Genomic DNA, 18,446 nt, shown 5'->3' with positions numbered 1-18,446 from the left:
AGAATTCATGGCTTACGCTATGGAAAGAAAAATGGTAGGTATAACGTTAAAAGACCGGAAGAGGGCCGAGTGGGTGAGGGAACAAACGTGGTTAAGGACAACCTAGTCGATATCAAGAGGAAGAAATGGGCTTGGACAGGGCATGCAATGCGAAGTCAAGATAACTGTTGTACGTAAAGGGTAACGGAGTGGATTCCAAGAGAAGGCAAGCGTAGCAGGGGGCGGCAGAACTTTAGGTGGGCGAATGAGGTTGAGAACTTTGGATAGGGTGGCCGCAGCTGGCGAAGGAGAGGGCTAATTGGAGAGACATGGGAGAGGCCTTTGCAGTTGGCGTAGTCAGGCTGGTGATGATGAGGATGATGCCTTAGCAGCTTTATAAACACAAAGTTATAAAGCCACTGAACTAGAATGGCACACAAGTCCAGCTTTCTTGGACACCACTCTTCTTAATTGTGTGGCAACTTTGGAATGTTGTTGTAAGATACGGTTATGAGCACAATGATGGGAATTGTCCATCGTCCGATGCGTATGAAAATCTTGCATTTAAAGTTTACCCTGCGTTCACACTATGTAGTTAACACCTGCCATAGAGAACCAATGGAGAGACAATAAACAGCAGAAAGGTACAAGCGTTCCGAGGGTTGATCTCGGAATATATTGATTGTCACGGTGTATTCTTACGATATTCCAAATATTGCGTTCATAAACGGTGCCCTTTCTAAAATACGCTTGTCCGAAATGTCTGGGCATGTATCTACACGGTATATAATGTTACAAGTGATTAAAGAAACAGCAGAAGTACATGAAACTGAGAAATTATTACTAAAATTGTAAATATCTAATAAAATTATAAAACCAGTTCAGTTAATGCAAATTAGCTATGTGTGGTAAGTGTAGAAAAAAGTGGTATTAAATATGATTCATAATAAATGTAATCTGCGGGGCCTACATTCTGCCCTTAGGTGCAATCGGTTCAGCGTCTACGACGCTATAGCAGTGCGTTGGCGCCTTGCGTGTACTGAACGACAGGTAAGGAGCAAGCAAGAGTAATGGGCTGATTAACCTTGTGAAGCGCCGTAACACTTAACGCAGATCGCAGTGACCAGCCTCACGATTGAGAATGGCATAGATAAAATTTCTTCTAGGCTGTCTTTGTAAAAACAACAAAAGAGCCAAAATGAGCCTCCGGACAACTGGTGAATGAATGTGCGAGTTTAGATATTCCTAGCATGAGAGTATGGCTTTTTTTTATCTTACCGCGATGATGCCAGCGCAAAATTCGGCTGCCTTCTCAGCGTTTTCGACGTTCTGTATTCCAATGCACAGGACCGCGTCGACAAGCTCGTTCACTTGCCATGGCTTAAGGGTGTCTGGATCTGCGGAGACAACGCCACTCAATGTTATCTCTGCGTAAATTTCTGCAGCGCTTGTCCCGTGTTTCCTCTGCTTTCCGTCTACGCCTTTCGCGCTGTTTACCCTTAAGAACTGCTTCACGAACTTGCCTCTTTGGCCATATAGTATATGCACACTGTGAGTCATTGAACGGAGAAAAAATGGAAAGAGTGATCACGCGAGCGGTGTTTACATGAGCTGACAAACATGTACCGAGGCAATATGCCCTGCTCAAACATGAGAAATAAATGCGATCCTAACAGTCACGCATGTAATTACGTTGGTACAAAAGAATAAGATGAAAATGGAGTGAACGCTTTCAGCGGAAATACTGAATGAGTCTCTCAGGGTGTGGCATATTGTGAAATTGGCTTAAACAACTTCTGCAAATTTGCCCAACGCAATGACTCCAACAGACGAACTTCCAAAAAGCATTGCTCGCAACGTTTGAATGACTTTTAATGTTTGAGATCCTAATACGATTCCACACTCTAAGCTGGAACGGGTATACGTCAGCAGTTCTGAACAGCCGCACTCGGCTTCTCGAAATGCTCCGAAGCCGCGCGATCGTCAGGCAGAAAAAAAGCGCCAATTTTATTTTCATGGCAACCGTATAGTAGAAATATAAGGCTACTGTTTAAAATGTGGACATAGAAAAAAATCCGGCAGAAGGAGCGCTCGTCCTTTCTGATTCTTTTCTATGTCCACGCATTAAAGGGACTGTGAAGCACTGTTTGAAGCGATGCCGGCTATGCTTCAGGTGAATTCTTTATTTCAAACAGATGATGACTCAAGGAGAATTACAGCAATAGGCACGTAGGAACGGGAGTTATACACTGAGCAAATTTCAAGATACAAGCAAACAAAATGCAGCTCTCAACTCAATTTTCGCGGTGCTCCACATTCCCACTTCACTTTTCCAATGGCGCCACTGGGTGGGACCAATGAAAACAACCTGCCTGAACACGTCGCAGAAATTTGTACACCATCGTTGCCTGTTAACTCCAACTAGTTTTTGCCAAGGCTGGCAGCGTCGTTTCTGTGGTTGCAAGAACGATGTGGACGCCAAGCTGGCCCAGCGATGCTGCATCGTCCCTTCAGTGGCGCGGAAGGGAGCAGTGAACAATCGCCTTCAATGACTTATCCGAACTCGAGCGCAAAATATTGCGACGGAGTGACAAGTTAACAAATACATTTAGCATAGCCGTGGGCCGCCACTACGAACGCACTGATTGATCACGGCAAGCAAGACGCACGCGTTGTTAACGGGAACGTGGCGCCATCTAACGCCGCCGCCCTGTGATTGTTCACAAGCTGACGATGTGCACTGGTATCTGCTTTTTTCTTTGCGTCCTTCTTTGGGACGGAAACGAACCCTTGTAGAATGAAGTGGCTCGATCAGATCAATTCCTCCAAGCCGTTCTCAGATATATAGACAGCAACCATAAGTGCTGTGTGCTAGATCATAGATGTGTACAGAGACGTGCAGTCCTTCGATGAAAAACAATAACCATAGCCTCTGGTGGTGCTTTCTGATTGTTTTACTTGCTTTGTAGTGTTTTTACGTAAGGCAAAGGTGTTGGTTTCGTTGATATAATATGAAACGCAAATGTCACAGAACTCATCTTAATTTATTGACACAATTTGCAAAATATATACTGTTTGTCCAATCAAGCTCCCAACCCATCATGTCATACCCACTGCTAAAAACCGCCCTGTGTGATGACACCAACAGCGCAATAAATTTGGTTTTGCGGGCTAATAAAAATGTCAAATATTGTTATATACGCGGTACGATCGATACTGATAGCTTCATTATAACTTACTGTATGCAACTAAGAGGAAAAACAATGTGCTGCAATAGTGTTTCATGGTCCCTTCAAGCGCCAGTCTTACGCTTATATTTAATAACAACCTACTAGCCCCCATTTCTGCTATGAATCCGTACAGTCTACACTGAATATGTTCCTCTCGATGACCCAACAGCTTACCCTTCAAAGCAAACTCAAGAATGGTGCCACCCTGAAGAGCGTTGCGTGCCACAAGGGGTGACCTGTAGTATGTCGCTCCAGAGGAGAGGCCGCCGTCTGGTCCTTGTTTCTCCAACCCGCCAGGTCTTTTCAGAAGCACTCGTCGACACTGAACGAAGAGAAGCACAAGGGGCTACTGACTGAGATTCCAAATATATACCATTCATCGTCAATTTAAAAGCCTTCCAAATGTATGTCACCTACATGCATAATATCCAAATGACATTTGGCATTCATAGCTTCTGTCAGACGTTGGCGTAAACCGCGCTGCTGTGCTTCGTGCTATGTAGGCACTGAAAGTTCCGGTCATCGCCAGCTTTCCCAGAAAGGTAATCAAGAGCAAATGCTGCACACACTGGACAATAATCTGCCATTGGCCGTACAGGTGTTTGCCATCTTGCGGTTACACCTTTTATCTATGGGGAAACGACTGAGCACGTTTGCGCAGCACATAAAGGAAGGCAAAAGGAGGAAGGATAACAAATAGAATTTGACTTATTGGGACAGCTAACCGTATGCCACCCCCTTCATCAAATAAAAAAAAAACAAATGCACACGTGGCACCACCTCATCTGCATGCCGCTTACGCCAAAACTTCAGTTAATTGTGCCACAGTATAATACAAATATCCCTTATGGAGCCGGAAGCAGTTCACGTTCTCTCAGTTGCCTCCGTAACTTCCCTGGTGATCCGATCACTGCGCCTTCTATTTAAAATGATCCGATCTTACAAAATCTGGCACACACCGACGATTGCTGCAGTGTAATGAGAAGCGCCTACCCCATTGTCGCCCCACGTGCCTGACAGTCTAACGCTATCATACATTCACGCATCTGCAATTCTGGATGACGTAATGATTTGCACTCAGCAAGGGTACCTTATAAAAAATCGCCCAGCGGCGTCCGCCGCGCTTATTATTCTAATCAGTGATGCATGTCGTAGTTTTCTGCCCACCATTATAAAAATTCTTGCAGAGTGAAGACGTCAGTGAAGACGGACAAGATTATGTGAAAGCTTACAATTTTAAGGTATTACAGCCACTTTTATTGCTTTGTATAGCTCCAGCCTTCTTGGCAGCGGCTCTGTCATGATCACCTAAGCTTATATATGCTCTTCACGTTCATGTTGCTGAAACAAGCATTGGTTTCGGAAATCATCCGGCCTCAAGGTGAGTAAGATGATTAAGGCCGATTTCATCGATGGAGAGTATGCAAGACTTGTGAAGGCTGCTTACAAAACACGAACAGTGCCCTCACCGACGAGACCTCAATGCGCGGAGCTTTGAGACATGATCGGTTGTTAGAACTTCACCCGAAAATACAACAATCCTGACGTCACTTGAAGCAGAGCCAGGAAAGTGCGAAGAGCGTTTTCCTCAACAATCTCACGTGTCTTGATAAGTGCAATAGAAATTCATGAAATATGCCACAACGATACGTTTAAAGTTTATTGCCCTCAGCCTTTAATAGATGTCCGCACTTTTCAACCCTTGCTGTTGGGCTTGTTGCTCTTCCATCATCTTTGATAATCCGGTGCAAAAATTTGAGGGGATACTTAAGGGTACGAAGCGATAGCTTTAGTCGGTTGACGCCCATATAATGCGGAATCGGCTATTCTCGAGTTTACATTCGTAGATCACTGTGAGTACTCGTATCACTCTTGCAGTACAGAGGTGCAGCAGTTAACAGAGGGCCCTGCGATGGCAGGTGCTGCCATCGTTGGGGCATGAGCGACCCTGGTTGCGCCTCCTGGGCAATTTCTCGAGGCCAATCATTAGCTTAACTGCTACCTGCCACCGTCGTCAGTTTGCTCACAATCTGGCGAGCAGCTTGTGATGATGCCACAGGGTCACGTGATCTTGGTTGCTTCTCCGGGAATTTCGCGCGCACAACAGCGGCGCCGATGACGAGGCCAGATTTTCTGCAAAACGGGAGCCTTAACGCTGTTGCGTTAAAAGACAACAGTCGAGAGTAGAAGGAAGGTGGCGTAGACGTAAGCACTGAACTATAAGCTTTTATTTAAAGAGACACGGGGACAACGTATTTGTACTTCGCAGTTCCTGACAGGAAAAAAAATTTTTAGGGCACTTAAGTCTGCCGACGTGGAGGAATGTAAGAGCATATGTTTTCAATAAGGGAAACATTTTTGAACACAGGAAAGGACGCCGTAGCTCCAAGTTCTGCACATCTCGATGGGCACCTCAACCGCGCCTTAAAACTTTTTTTGGCCTATTTTGTGACCCATGACTCAGCACTTCTTTGACCCATTTTGTGACCCATGACTCTTGAATCATAATTTTTGGTAGCCTATGACTGAGCACTTTTCGTGACCATGGCTCAACACCTTTCCTCTGACCATGCCTGTGAGTCATGCCTCATGACATGACTCACACGACCATAACTCACATGGCGGTGACACTGTACTGATACACCATTTTTCTGCAAAGTGTCACACACATTGGGCCACGACTGTTGATGCCACCAGCTGATAACGCCACATCAGACGAAACATTCTGAGGACACATTTTGCGTCCACGTTTTGCGGACACTTCCGGCGCCGACATAGCCTAGTAATGCTTTCCCACTAATAAATGTCGATAGTTCAGCGCTTCCGTCCGCGTCATCCTCCCTCTGCTCTAGTCCGTTGTCTTCTGCGCTCGCGCTTTTCAAACTAACCTCACGTGTTGTGAAGGAAAGAATCCAGTGCGCGCCACTGATAATTAGTTGCTGGTTATAAACCACCCTTTGTCGTGCAGAGGACAATAATCTGCGTCACGAGTGCGAAAAAACTCGAGGCGCAGGACGGAACCACAGCCACGCATGACTATCAATTGAAAGCATTGCATCGAGCAACTGCAGATGCATCAAGATTCGACCATATGTGAGCACGAAAGCATGCTTCAGCAGTGAGCATCCTTCTAGGGCACTTCTTTCTATCGTTGAATTCGTCGCACTGTAAAAAAATTGTGAAAGAACACTAATTACGTCAATACAGAACGCTCTTGAAGTATACGTGCTTCGCTTTACAGTGCAGAAAGTGTCGGTGTCTGCCAGAACGATCTGTTGTTCTACACCGGTGCAGCGCCCAGTTCACCAGCAATTATTGTGGAGGCAAAAAGAATGCTCGATCTGCTTCCGCTGTGTGAGGTATCATTTCACTACAAGTCGCGCAAAAAATTGAAGCTCTACAACAACAGTATGACAATGAGATGACGCCGTGTCTAAAGATTTTTCTTCTTGTCTTAAGTTTTTCTCTCGTTCTTCCTGGCAGCAAAAGCAGCTGTAGCAGCTGAGTTCTGAGTTATGGTGCTCTGGTATAAAGCTGCCGCTTGTTAAAATTTTAGTCCACTATGTAACCACCTCGGTTAACATGGCAACCACTTGGAGGCCGCGATCTTTGATTCTACCCATGGAGACAGCATAATCCGGACCTCGAAACGCGACCAGTGAAGCTTACGGTCTAAAACAGAAGCACTAGAAGTCACGTGGTGTATCTTTGCACTAGCAAGGCACACTATTGTACACTACTTTACTGTAGTCTCCCGGGACGGAATGTACAAGAAAAATACATTGCACAAACCGTCCCCTCGTCTAAAGTGCTTGCGCTGTGTTCAAATATACTGTTAAATTAGTACGTGTCTGTTCGTTCGTGGACACAGACGATCAAGCAGAAGAATAGAAGCGGTTAAAAGCAAACTACAAAATACTCTATCTTCCTCTCACATGCCTGCGAAGTGTTCAGTTTTACAACGGACTTTTTCGGTAATTGCTACCGACGGTGCCTCACCCACTGCTGCGTCTCTTTTCTGATGCAGCCGCCGCGGTGGCTGAGTGGTTATAGCGCTCGGCTGCGCCGAAAGACGCGGGTTCAGTCCCGGCCGCGGCGGTCGAATTTCGATGGAGGCAAAATTCTAGAGGCCCGTGTACTGTGCGATGTCAGTGTACGTTAAAGAACCCCTGGTGGTCGAAATTCCCGAAGCCCTTCACTACGGCGTCTCTCATAGCCTGAGTCGCTTTGGGACGCTAAACTCCCGTAAAGCAAACTAAACCATCTTTTCTGATGCTAGTGACTTTCGATCCATTCGGCGTTCCACGCCCCTCCCGGTCAGCCGTCACTAGTTACTGACACCGCGATTCTGCTAGTCGAATATCATGAACTACACCTGGTACTGAATTGGACACCTTCGCGCAAGCTGACCACGTTATCCACTGTCGTCATTCTCGACAAATTGAAATCGGAAAATTTATTAGCCCCCTCCCCCACTCAATCTTTTGTATGCAAGGCCGTAATAGTATATCACTCTTTCCTAAAAGCATTTGTGAAGTAATCTTCAAAGACTGGTTCCAATTGTATAGTTTCCCTTAGCCGCTTTAAAGCAATCGTTTACATACTATTTTTCTGGCAACGATTATGTTCGAATCGCCTCGCTTATATTCTGCGGCTAGCCAACACTCTTCCCGAAGCCTTGTCATCTGAGTGCATTTGCGAGCTAGTAGTTATCCTTGCTAATTGAGTATGAACATTGCGCCATTGCACTTGCCGGCTAGCCTGTGCCGCTCAAAATGTTTGCTTCATATTCTTTAAGAACTCATTGCCCTCTACAGTTCAAACCACTCAAAACCTTGCTGAATATCTTCATTAGCCGTGGAACCAAGTGTATCAAAGATTTCTTTGCTTTATTGAGGTTTAACGTCCCAAAGCGACTCAGTCTATGAGGGATGCCGTAGTGAAGGGCTCCGGAAATTTCGACCACCTGGGGTTCTTCTATGTGCACAAACATCGCACAGTACACGGGCCTCTAGAAGTTCGCCTCCATCGAAATTCAGCTGCCGCGGCCGGGATCGAACCCGCATGTTTCGGGTTAGCAGGCGAGCGCCATAACCATCAAGCCACCGCGGCGCCCTGAGTGTCAACAGATATCATGTCCGCAGACCGTTATTTAGTTTCGAACAAGATTTGTTGCTTGTTCGCACGCGTAAAATTTATTTTCTAGCTGCAGAAACGTCTCCTTAAAGTCCTTCTAGATTCCGAGGTCCCGTGATATGCACACCACCAAAAAGTGACCACGCCTCACCCAGGAGGCATTTTTTTTGCCTACTTTTAAACTTCCCAACTGTCATCACGCATGTGGCCATTCCACCATGACGCAAGCGTAGCGCACTGAGGGACGAAGACTTAAGAAAGGAAGACACACTGGACACACAAGCCATGACTTACAAACGGGTTGTAAAACACTGATAGTAAGTTAGCGCCAACTGATCACATGTGCCTTCCTTTCCTGTATCGACGTCCCTTTGTGCGCTGTTGTCTTCTTTCGTGAGAAACTGAGAAGCCCAACTGCCACGTCACTCGTTCGACCATTTATCGATACACATGGTTATTGCCCAGGAGGTTAACCTCTTCGGTGTTCGCACTGTTTTCACACTGCGTGGCAGCAAGGTAGCACAGTAATTCTTACTTGCTCATCCCTTTAAGCATACACGGTGTCACCGCGTGGTGCAGTCTTAAGAAAGCAAGTTCACAGTCCAAATCGGCTGGCTACACTTTTAAGGCTGCCAGTTGTAACTGCAGAAGGCCAAGCGAGCAGCGAATATATCGGTTTACTATAAATTCCTAAATAGATATAAACACAAGACAGATTGAGTTTTAACAAATTTCAGTTTCAACAGTCCTAAACGAATTTGTTTCCATCTGTTCGTTGCTCTCAACGCACACTTCCACTGTGGTCTGAGAGGCTGCGCCTCCCATTCAAATTTTGCGATTTGGTGGCATCTTTTTACCTGCATCGGATGCTCAAGAACCGGAACCTTGTTCCGTAATGGTATGCTTACGGTATTGGGTGTGTGTGCGTGGAGAGGGGGGGGGGGGGGGCAGAAGGAGCTGCCAAGGGGTTTAATTCTACACCAGTCTCGGTACGCTGCGGCTAAAAAGCTAATGTCCAACGAAGCACCATTTGAACTTGCAACACTGTGAAAAAGGTGCCCTGTTAACCAGCAGCTGAACATTCAGGCACACTATGAGCAGTAAGCGGCGATCTTAACATGAAATAACATGGTAACTCGATGAAAAAATTTGTAGTTATGCTCTTTCCTGCTTTGAATAAAACAGACAAGGATGCCTCCAACAGAACACATTGTAAAACGAGTACACCTTTCACGTTTCAAGCTCCTAATAGTATGGCCAGCATCTTCGAAGCAAGCAATAAACGAAGTTTTCACCACTGGGACGGTGTCGAGCCCGGCCGGTATGGCGCACATCATTTGCTGCGACGTCGAGCCTATTACATCGGTCACTACTGTTGATAGACCGCCTCTATTGCGATTAAATAAAAAATAAGTTGGGGGACACTTAATCTCCGCCTTTCAGGTTATGGAGCGATATCTTTAATTGGTCTCTTCAGCGACTACACTTACACAAGCATTTCTTCCGAGCACGTGCTAATGTTCCCCGATCACATGACTCACCAATGTGACATGCCACAAGCATGCTGTCACGAGGTGGTGACGGGAACTCCGCCGGGGTCACGTAGCACCGACTGGGGTCCGGTCTTGAGGAAGGCACAGAGCAGCTCGTAAGAGAATACTTTAATAGGCTGGCTTACGCCCACTAAGAACAGCTCTGAAAACTCAGCGGCGGCGATAGCAGCGAACGTGCTCGGCGGTCGTTGACTAACAGAATGCCCGCCGCTCTTAGCCGTGCTCGATTTTAAAGGCGGCAAGGAAAGTTCCAGAACATAGTAGGCACAGTTGCGCGAGGCTAGGAAAAATCGAGATAACTCTGGTCGCGTCTCGCGTCCCAGAAAATTGATAATGCGGCGTGCCTTCCGCGATAAGAAGATCAGACAAAAACCAAGCTTCGCGGCATTACTCCCCCCTTAAAGAAGCATCGACCCGATGCTTAAAAACAGGGATAACGGACATAAAGATACAGAGCATACAAAATAAATACTCATAATGTAAACACAAAGAGTCATTAGCGCGAATAGTAAGGCTTCAGACGGGCGACGTAGACAACTTCTGAGCGTGTGCGGCGTCTCTGGGATGCTGTAACTCAGTCAGGGACGACTTCATAGTCCAGATTACCCAGTCTGCGAAGAATCCTGTACGGGCCGAAATAGCGGCGCAGAAGTTTTTCACTGAGTCCGCGGCGGCGAATCGGCGACCAAACCCAAACTCTATCGCCTGGCTTGTATTGCACTGCGCGTCTTCGAAGATTGTAGCGTCGGGCGTCGGTGCGCTGCTGGTCTTGTATTCTCTCACGGGCAAGTCGTCGAGCTTGTTCTGCGCGCTGCAGGTAGGCTGCGACGTCGAGCTTACTTTCGTCGGTAACGTCGGGCAGCATGGCGTCGAGTGTGGTCGTGGCCTCCCTCACGTGGACGAGAATAAATGGTGTCATTTGGGTGGACTCTTGCACAGTGGTGTTGTAGGCGAACACCACATAGGGAAGAATGACGTCCCATGTCTTGTGTTCTGCGTCTACGTACATAGAAAGCATATCGGCGATGGTCTTGTTGAGGCGTTCTGTAAGCCCGTTTGTCTGCGGATGGTACGCAGTTGTTCTCCGGTGACTTGTATGGCTGTGCTGCAGAATGGCCTGGGTTAGCTCCGCCGTGAACGCTGTCCCCCTGTCTGTTATCAGTATTTCGGGGGCGCCGTGTCGTAAAAGAATGGATTCGACGAAGAATTTGGCGACTTCTGCTGCTGTGCCGTTCGGGAGGGTCTTTGCTTCGGCGTACCTGGTGAGATAATCGGTCGCCACAATAATCCACTTGTTGCCCATCGTTGATGTTGGGAAGGGGCCAAGTAGGTCCATACCGACCTCCTGGAAAGGTCTTGATGGCGGTCGAATCGGCTGCAGGAACCCTGCTGGTCTTTTCGGTGGCGTTTTCCGGCGTTGGCATTCACGACAACTCTTAACGTAGTGCGCGACGTCGGAGGATAGACGAGGCCAGTAGTATCTCTCTTGGATTCGGTGGAGGATTCGGCGAGTAAACCCGAGGTGGCCAGCCATTGGTTCGTCATGCGAAGCCTGCAGAATTTCCTCCCGAAGGCTCTTCGGGACGACGAGAAGGTAGGCGGCCTTGTTCGGTGAGAAATTCTTCTTCACGACGATTCCCTGTTGCAGACAGTAGGACGATAGTCCACGCCTGAAGAGGGCAGGAGGTGAAGGAGACTTCCCCTCAAGATACTCGTGCAGGCGCTGTAGGTCAGGATCAGATTGCTGCTGTCGTGCGAAGTCGCTGGAACTTAGCAGTCCAAGGAAAGCGTCGTCGTCATCGTCTTTTGGCGGCGTGTCGACAGGGGCTCGTGACAGGCAGTCAGCGTCGGAGTGCTTTCGCCAAGACTTGTAGACCACCGTGACGTCGAATTCTTGGAGGCGCAAGCTCCATCGAGCGAGACGGCCAGAGGGGTCCTTCAAGTTAGCCAGCCAGCACAATGCATGGTGGTCGCTCACAACCTTGAACGGGCGTCCATACAAGTAGGGACGGAACTTCGATGTAGCGCAGACGATCGCAAGGCACTCCTTTTCAGTGGTCGAATAGTTCGCTTCTGCTTTCGACAATGAACGACTTGCATATGCCATTACTTTTTCGACTCCTTCGTTTTTCTGGACGAGCACGGCGCCTAGACCAAAGCTGCTTGCGTCGGTATGGATTTCTGTCTCGGCGTTTTCGTCACAGTGCCCTAGCACCGGTGGAGACTGCAGGAGACGCTGACGTTCATTGAAGGCTTCCGCTTGTGCCGAATTCCATGTGAATGGTACGTCTGCCTTGGAGAGCTTGGTCAGAGGTTCCGCGACGCGCGAAAAATTCCTCACAAAGCGTCTGTAATAAGCGGACCGCCTTCTGCGGACCGCCTTCTTGTCATGAGGCTGCGGGAAATTGGCAATGGCGGCTGTCTTCTGCGGGTCGGGGCGCACGCCGTCCTTGCTGATGATGTGGCCGAGAAACAATAGTTCGTGGTAGGCAAACCGGCACTTTTCAGGCTTCAGGGTAAGTCCGGATAACTTGATTGCGTCGAGTACTGCCTTCAGCCTCCGGAGGTGTTCCTCGAAGCTCGCTGCGAAGACTACAACGTCGTCTAGATAGACGAGACAGGTTTGCCACTTGAGGCCTGCCAACACTGTGTCCATTACCCTTTGGAAAGTTGCGGGTGCGGAGCAAAGCCCAAATGGCATGACTTTGAACTCGTACAGTCCGTCCTGTGTGATGAAGGCAGTCTTTTCACGGTCTCTTTCGTCGACTTCAATCTGCCAATATCCACTCTTGAGATCCATCGACGAGAAATACTTGGCGTGGCAGAGCCTGTCCAGAGTGTCGTCGATCCTCGGGAGGGGGTAGACGTCTTTTTTCGTAATCTTGTTCAGTCGCCGATAATCGACGCAGAATCGAAGAGCACCGTCTTTCTTTCTCACTAGAACGACCGGTGCCGCCCATGGGCTCTTCGAAGGTTGGATGACGTCGTCGCGAAGCATTTCCTCTACTTGGTCCCGGATGGCCTGTCGTTCTCGCGGCGACACACGGTAAGGGCTTTGGCGGAGAGGTCTGGTGTGTTCGTCGGTTATAATTCGATGTTTGGCTATCGTCGTTTGTCGCACCTTTGATGACGAGGCGAAACATTCGCTGTAACTTTGAAGAAGAAGGGTGATTTTCTCTTGTCGGTCCCGGGGTAATGCTGGGTTGATGGCGAACGTGGGAGCATGGTCTTGCTTTAGGCTGTCATTTGCAGGTTCGTCGGAGATGATGAAGGCGTCCAGTAAATCAGTTGCTTCGTCCAAGAACGCAATTTTAGTGCCTCTGTTGAGGTGTCGGTATTCTTCGCTGAAGTTCGTGACCAGTACTTCGGCTTTTCCATGCCGCAAATGAGCGATGCATCTTGCGACGCCAAGTCGTCTGTCTAAGAGCAACTGCGTGTTTCCCTCGATGATGTCTTCTGCGTCTTCGAAATTTCTTGCACAGACGGGGACGATGACGCTGGACCGGGGTGGGATGGTTAGTTCTTCATCGAGAACACTGAGGGCCTTTGACTGCTCTGGGGTCGTTTTCGGAGGTAAAGCTTCGTCCGTCGAAAGCGTGATGGACTTGGACTTGAGGTCGATGACTGCGCGGTGCTGTGTCAAGAAGTCCATCCCCAGAATGACGTCACGGGAACATTTCTGAAGTACGACGAATACTGTCGGATATGTGTGTCCGTTGACAGTCAGTCTGGCAGTGCACCTTCCTGATGGCGTGATGAGGTGTCCGCCTGCTGTGCGTATCTGCGGGCCATCCCAAGTCGTCGTCACTTTCTTGATCCGGTCGGCGAAGGAACCACTCAGCACGGAATAGTCAGCTCCCGTGTCGATTAGAGCAGTAACGTTTCGGCCGTCGACAGTCACCTCTAGATCGGAAGTCCTTGCTCTTGCGTTGCACGTAACTTTCGGCGTCGGGTCACGGCTTGGTCGGTGATTGCGACTGCGGCTGCAGGGGCTTGTCGATGTCGGTGGCCTGGGGGTCTCTAAGTTGCGTCGTGTCGTCGTCGGTGCGGCGTCGCCGTGAGTTCTCGTCGTTGGAGGGTCTTCGTTTTTTTGCCGGTAAGCAACCTCACCTCCTAAGGTTGCTGTTTTCAGTTTCCCCTACGGGGGCTGGGGGACCTTCCTCGCACAGCCGCTGCGTAGCTGTGGCAGGGCGACGTGAAGCGCGAGGCTCGCGGCGAGGGTGAGCGGGAAAATCGGCTCGACACGTATTCGTCGCGGCGCAGGTAGTCGTCGATTTCTTGTGGATGTTGGCCGAAGCGTGGTCGTGGTGCGTCAACGGCGAATCCGCGAAGACCGATGCGTCGGAACGGGCAGTGACGCAGGACGTGACCGGCTTCCCCGCAGTGGAAGCACAGCGGACGGTTGTCACGGGTTCTCCAGGTGTCGCATTTCCTTGGGCCCGAACGTTGTTCGTAGGTCGGGTGGGCGGGGCCCGGAGGGCGGCGGTCCAGCACTGCTGGCTCACGTCGAATAGGGCTTGGGGTGGCACGTCGACGCGCGGGCTTGCGTACTGCAGCGACGTAACTCATGGCTGGAGCTTGAGGTTCAGTCGTCGCAGAAGAGGAGCCAAGCGCATGCCGCACTTCTTCACGGACGACTTCCGTCAGGCTCGCTACTTGAGGTTGTGAAGATGATGGCAGCAGCCGGCGTAGTTCTTCGCGGGCAATTTCACGGATGATCTCCCGCAAGTCGCTGGTTGTAGTCGTCGTGTCCGGAAAGCTGGAGCAGACCTGCGGTGGTCGGTTGTACTGCCTTGTGCGGGCGTCCAGGGTCTTCTCAATCGTTGACGCTTCTTCGGCGAATTCGGCGACAGTCTTGGGCGGATTTCGTACGAGGCCAGCGAAAAGAGACTCCTTTACGCCCCGCATTAGATATCCGGTTTTCTTCTCCTCCGTCATATTCGGGTCAGCTCGGCGGAAAAGACGCTGCATTTCTTCGACGTACATGCTGACAGTTTCGTTTGGGTGCTGCATCCGTGAGTCCAGCAGCATCTGCGCCTTTTCCTTCCGGAGAATGTTGGTAAACGCCTTCACGACTTCAGACTTGAATAATTTCCAGGTCTTCAAGGTAGTCTCGTGGTTTTCGTACCACGTTCTTGCAGGACCGTCAAGGGAAAAGAAAACATAGCGGAGCTTCATGTCATCTTCCCACCTGTTAAACGTAGCCACGCGCTCAAAGTTGTCTATCCAATCTTCCGGGTCGTCGCCAGGGTAGCCGTGGAAGGTTGGAGTCACCCGTGGCTGGTGGAGCATGACAGGGGTGGACGTCGCTAGCTCGGTCATGGTGGGCGCTGGAGCTTGTTGTCGTTGTCGAGTAGGATCCGGTAGTAATCCGTGCTGAGCTTGCAGGCCTTGAAGACGGCGGCTGTGTCGTACCTCGGGATCTTCTTGGCTCTCGTTCTCTACGGTGGATCGTCCAGGTTGTGTTGGGTGCATGTACCCCGCACCTCCACCAGATGTCACGAGGTGGTGACGGGAACTCCGCCGGGGTCACGTAGCACCGACTGGGGTCCGGTCTTGAGGAAGGCACAGAGCAGCTCGTAAGAGAATACTTTAATAGGCTGGCTTACACCCACTAAGAACAGCTCTGAAAACTCAGCGGCGGCGATAGCAGCGAACGTGCTCGGCGGTCGTCGACTAACGACTAACAGAATGCCCACCGCTCTTAGCCGTGCTCGATTTTAAAGGCGGCAAGGAAAGTTCCAGAACATAGTAGGCACACTTGCGCGAGGCTAGGAAAAATCGAGATAACTCTGGTCGCGTCTCGCGTCCCAGAAAATTGATAATGCGGCGTGCCTGCCGCGATAAGAAGATCAGACAAAAAGCAAGCTTCGCGGCAATACTGTCGTTCGCGTCCAGTCACCTCTCACCGCCGTGCACTTTGTTACACGCTTGACCAATACTCCGTTAATTGGGCCGTCTTTAATCACTCACGTACGCATAATCATCGACAGTAAGCTGCCCTTTAAACACGCATGCATATAATCATCGACAGTAAACTGCCACATCATGGGAAAACCTCAGAACATATCTTTAAAATCCCGCTTTTACCAAGTCGTACGAACGTGCCAGCATAGACTAGGGATAGCGTGTCTGACTGGCTATCCTATAGTAAGGGGTTCGATCACCCACCAATTGCCCCAATCCTCATTGCAGCGTTGTTCCTTTACTATATGTGCCTAGATATCATAGTGACGTTTGTGCCAAGTTGCGGCTTTGTGAGCACAATTGATGAGATATCTGAATCACTTCTGAATTTCACAGTTCCCACGTGTGACATCAAACCTTTTCTATCATTCCACCAATCAGGCGTTTCGCGGCTCAACAACGCCGGACGCCGAGTGAACGAAGCCGCGTTCTCCGCTGAAGGGGACCCTCAACGCTATCACGTTGAAATTATTCAGGTATTCTCGTCCATACTCAAGGGCCTTCGTTTTTTTTTCAGAATTCAGGAAGTACAAATCGGACCTTTTTATTCAGTTCAAATTCGGGTGGAAATCAACTTATTCAGCGAAAATTTGAATAATTTTCCAGGTTCTTTCTTTTTTTTTCCAGCCAAAGAAAGTTTTCTGTAAGCGCGTTTTTTGTGCAGCACAAATAATTCTCTACATATTACTCAAAGTCCCATAAACAAGAAAATGACAGGTTGCTCAGAAAATATTACCGCAGAAGCAGAAAATATTACTGTTAACAAAAATTATTTTTTTCAATTGCAGCCCTCCGCGTGCACGCAAGACTGGCCTGTCTTGTACACGGCGAAAACAGACATCAGCCATTCCAGAACGAATTCTAAACGGCCAAGAACCCTGGAGTTGTACGCCGTTACCATGCATAGAGCTTGATTGTCATGTGCAATAAACGCCTGGTTAGTACGCGTGTTTTCGCGTCTTGGTTCAAAGGATAGGTATCAAACATATCGGCAGATTAAGTCACGTCATGAGTAAAGAGAGTTAGAAGAGGCTTAAGATCACCGGTTGAACGAACACTCCTCAAGAATATGCGCAGGATATCGCCTAATTTTCATGCGGTGTCTTCAGCTTTCTTCTCAAAACCGTACGGTCTATATGCCACTTCGTGTGTGCTACACCTCATTGAGCCACATTCACTTCTCCTTGTGTGTTCTGCGAAAGCAGAATTTTCGTAAAAAATCGGTCTTAAGCCGAGTCTTAACATATGTGTTCAGGGCGCGATAATTCGTAATAATAATAATAATAATAATAATAATAATAATAATAATAATAATAATTGTTCTTTTGGGAAATTAAATGACGCAGTATCTGTTTCATACATCGTTGGACACCTGAACCGCGCCGTAAGGGAAGGAATAAAGGACGAAATGAAAGAAGAAAGAAAGATGTGCCGTAGTGGAAGGCTCCAGAGTAATTTCAACCACCTGGGGATCTTTAACCTGCACTGACATCGCACAGCACATGGGCGCCTTAGCGTTTTGCCTCCATAAAAACGGAGCCGCCGCGGTCGGGTACGAAACTGGGAACTCCAGATCAGTAGCCGAGAGCCCTAACCGCAAGAATTGCGCAAATTCTGGTTTTCCCTCATAACGCAGGACTTTATACGTTTTCCTCAACACTAATTCATTTCGATGTCATACATTCGAAAAGAATGATCAACGTTTGGTCACACCATTGAAATTCACCGTTGTATATTTCAATGACCTGAGGCAAGCACATATTCGGAGAGGTTGTTGAGGAACATTAACACTGGACGCAATCTAGGCGACCCGCCGAACAAACAAGTCATAAAGGCTAACCTGCCTTCAAAAATACGTCACTTTGCGACTTTGCTGGAAAAAGTTGTATGACGTAGCAACCTCATAAAAACTTCATCATACAAATGTCATACAATTTGTATGATACTGTATAACGAATGTACGATTTTGCAAAAAAAAATGACAGTTATATCATAATTGCAGGACATCTGTATGACAAACTGTTTATTCGACCATACAACTTTCTTCAGCAGGGAACGCATTGGAAGTCAAACTAAGCACCTTTCTTTTGCTTAATTCGTCATCGTGCTCTCCGTTCGATTTTCGAAAGCACTTTGCACAAACGCACCCCGTGTCTGGTCACACTCACCTTTCGGCGGATCACTTTGGGCTTTGACGAACGTGGAGTCCAAGTTTCCTGGCCACTGACTCTTGCATAGCCGCTGTTTGCGGCACCGTTCACCATTGGCTCCTCTTTGTCATGCAGTGACTGGCCGCTGTTGTCCTCTGTGGCCAACGCTAGCACGGAGATGCCGAATAAAGTGATGATCAAAAACGTGCGCATGCGCAGGAATCAAGGACGCCGAGTGTTTGCGCACTTTTCGGTCGTTTGCTCAGGATACCATTGCACTCTAATCGGTGGCATTTTTTTTAAAATTGATTTCTTCGAAATAGAGGATTGCACTCGCTCGATACCCGCAAAATGTGAGAACACGTCATGTTCTAGTTTTAGGTCGAATATTGGCAAAAACGCTACGTCCTTAAGGAGTTAATGGCAATTCT

General features: G+C 48.5%; 1 protein-coding gene across 1 annotated transcript in view; it reads right to left on the bottom strand.

Moving 5' to 3' along the window:
- Nucleotides 1-18,446, bottom strand: part of LOC144102587 (uncharacterized) — a 40,282-nt gene that overhangs the window by 8,759 nt on the left and 13,077 nt on the right. Inside the window, exons 5-7 of the mRNA XM_077635818.1 lie at nucleotides 18,034-18,182; nucleotides 3,384-3,531; nucleotides 1,258-1,376 (exon numbers count right to left, since the gene is read on the bottom strand). Of these exons, the coding sequence (XP_077491944.1) occupies nucleotides 1,258-1,376; nucleotides 3,384-3,531; nucleotides 18,034-18,182 (416 nt within the window). The remainder of the gene's footprint in view (nucleotides 1-1,257; nucleotides 1,377-3,383; nucleotides 3,532-18,033; nucleotides 18,183-18,446) is intronic.

The sequence above is a fragment of the Amblyomma americanum genome, chromosome 8 (assembly GCF_052857255.1).
Source record: "Amblyomma americanum isolate KBUSLIRL-KWMA chromosome 8, ASM5285725v1, whole genome shotgun sequence".
NCBI lineage: Eukaryota > Metazoa > Arthropoda > Arachnida > Ixodida > Ixodidae > Amblyomma > Amblyomma americanum.
The sequence above is the reverse complement of the archived record's forward strand: the minus strand, read 5'-3'. Positions and strand labels throughout refer to the sequence as shown.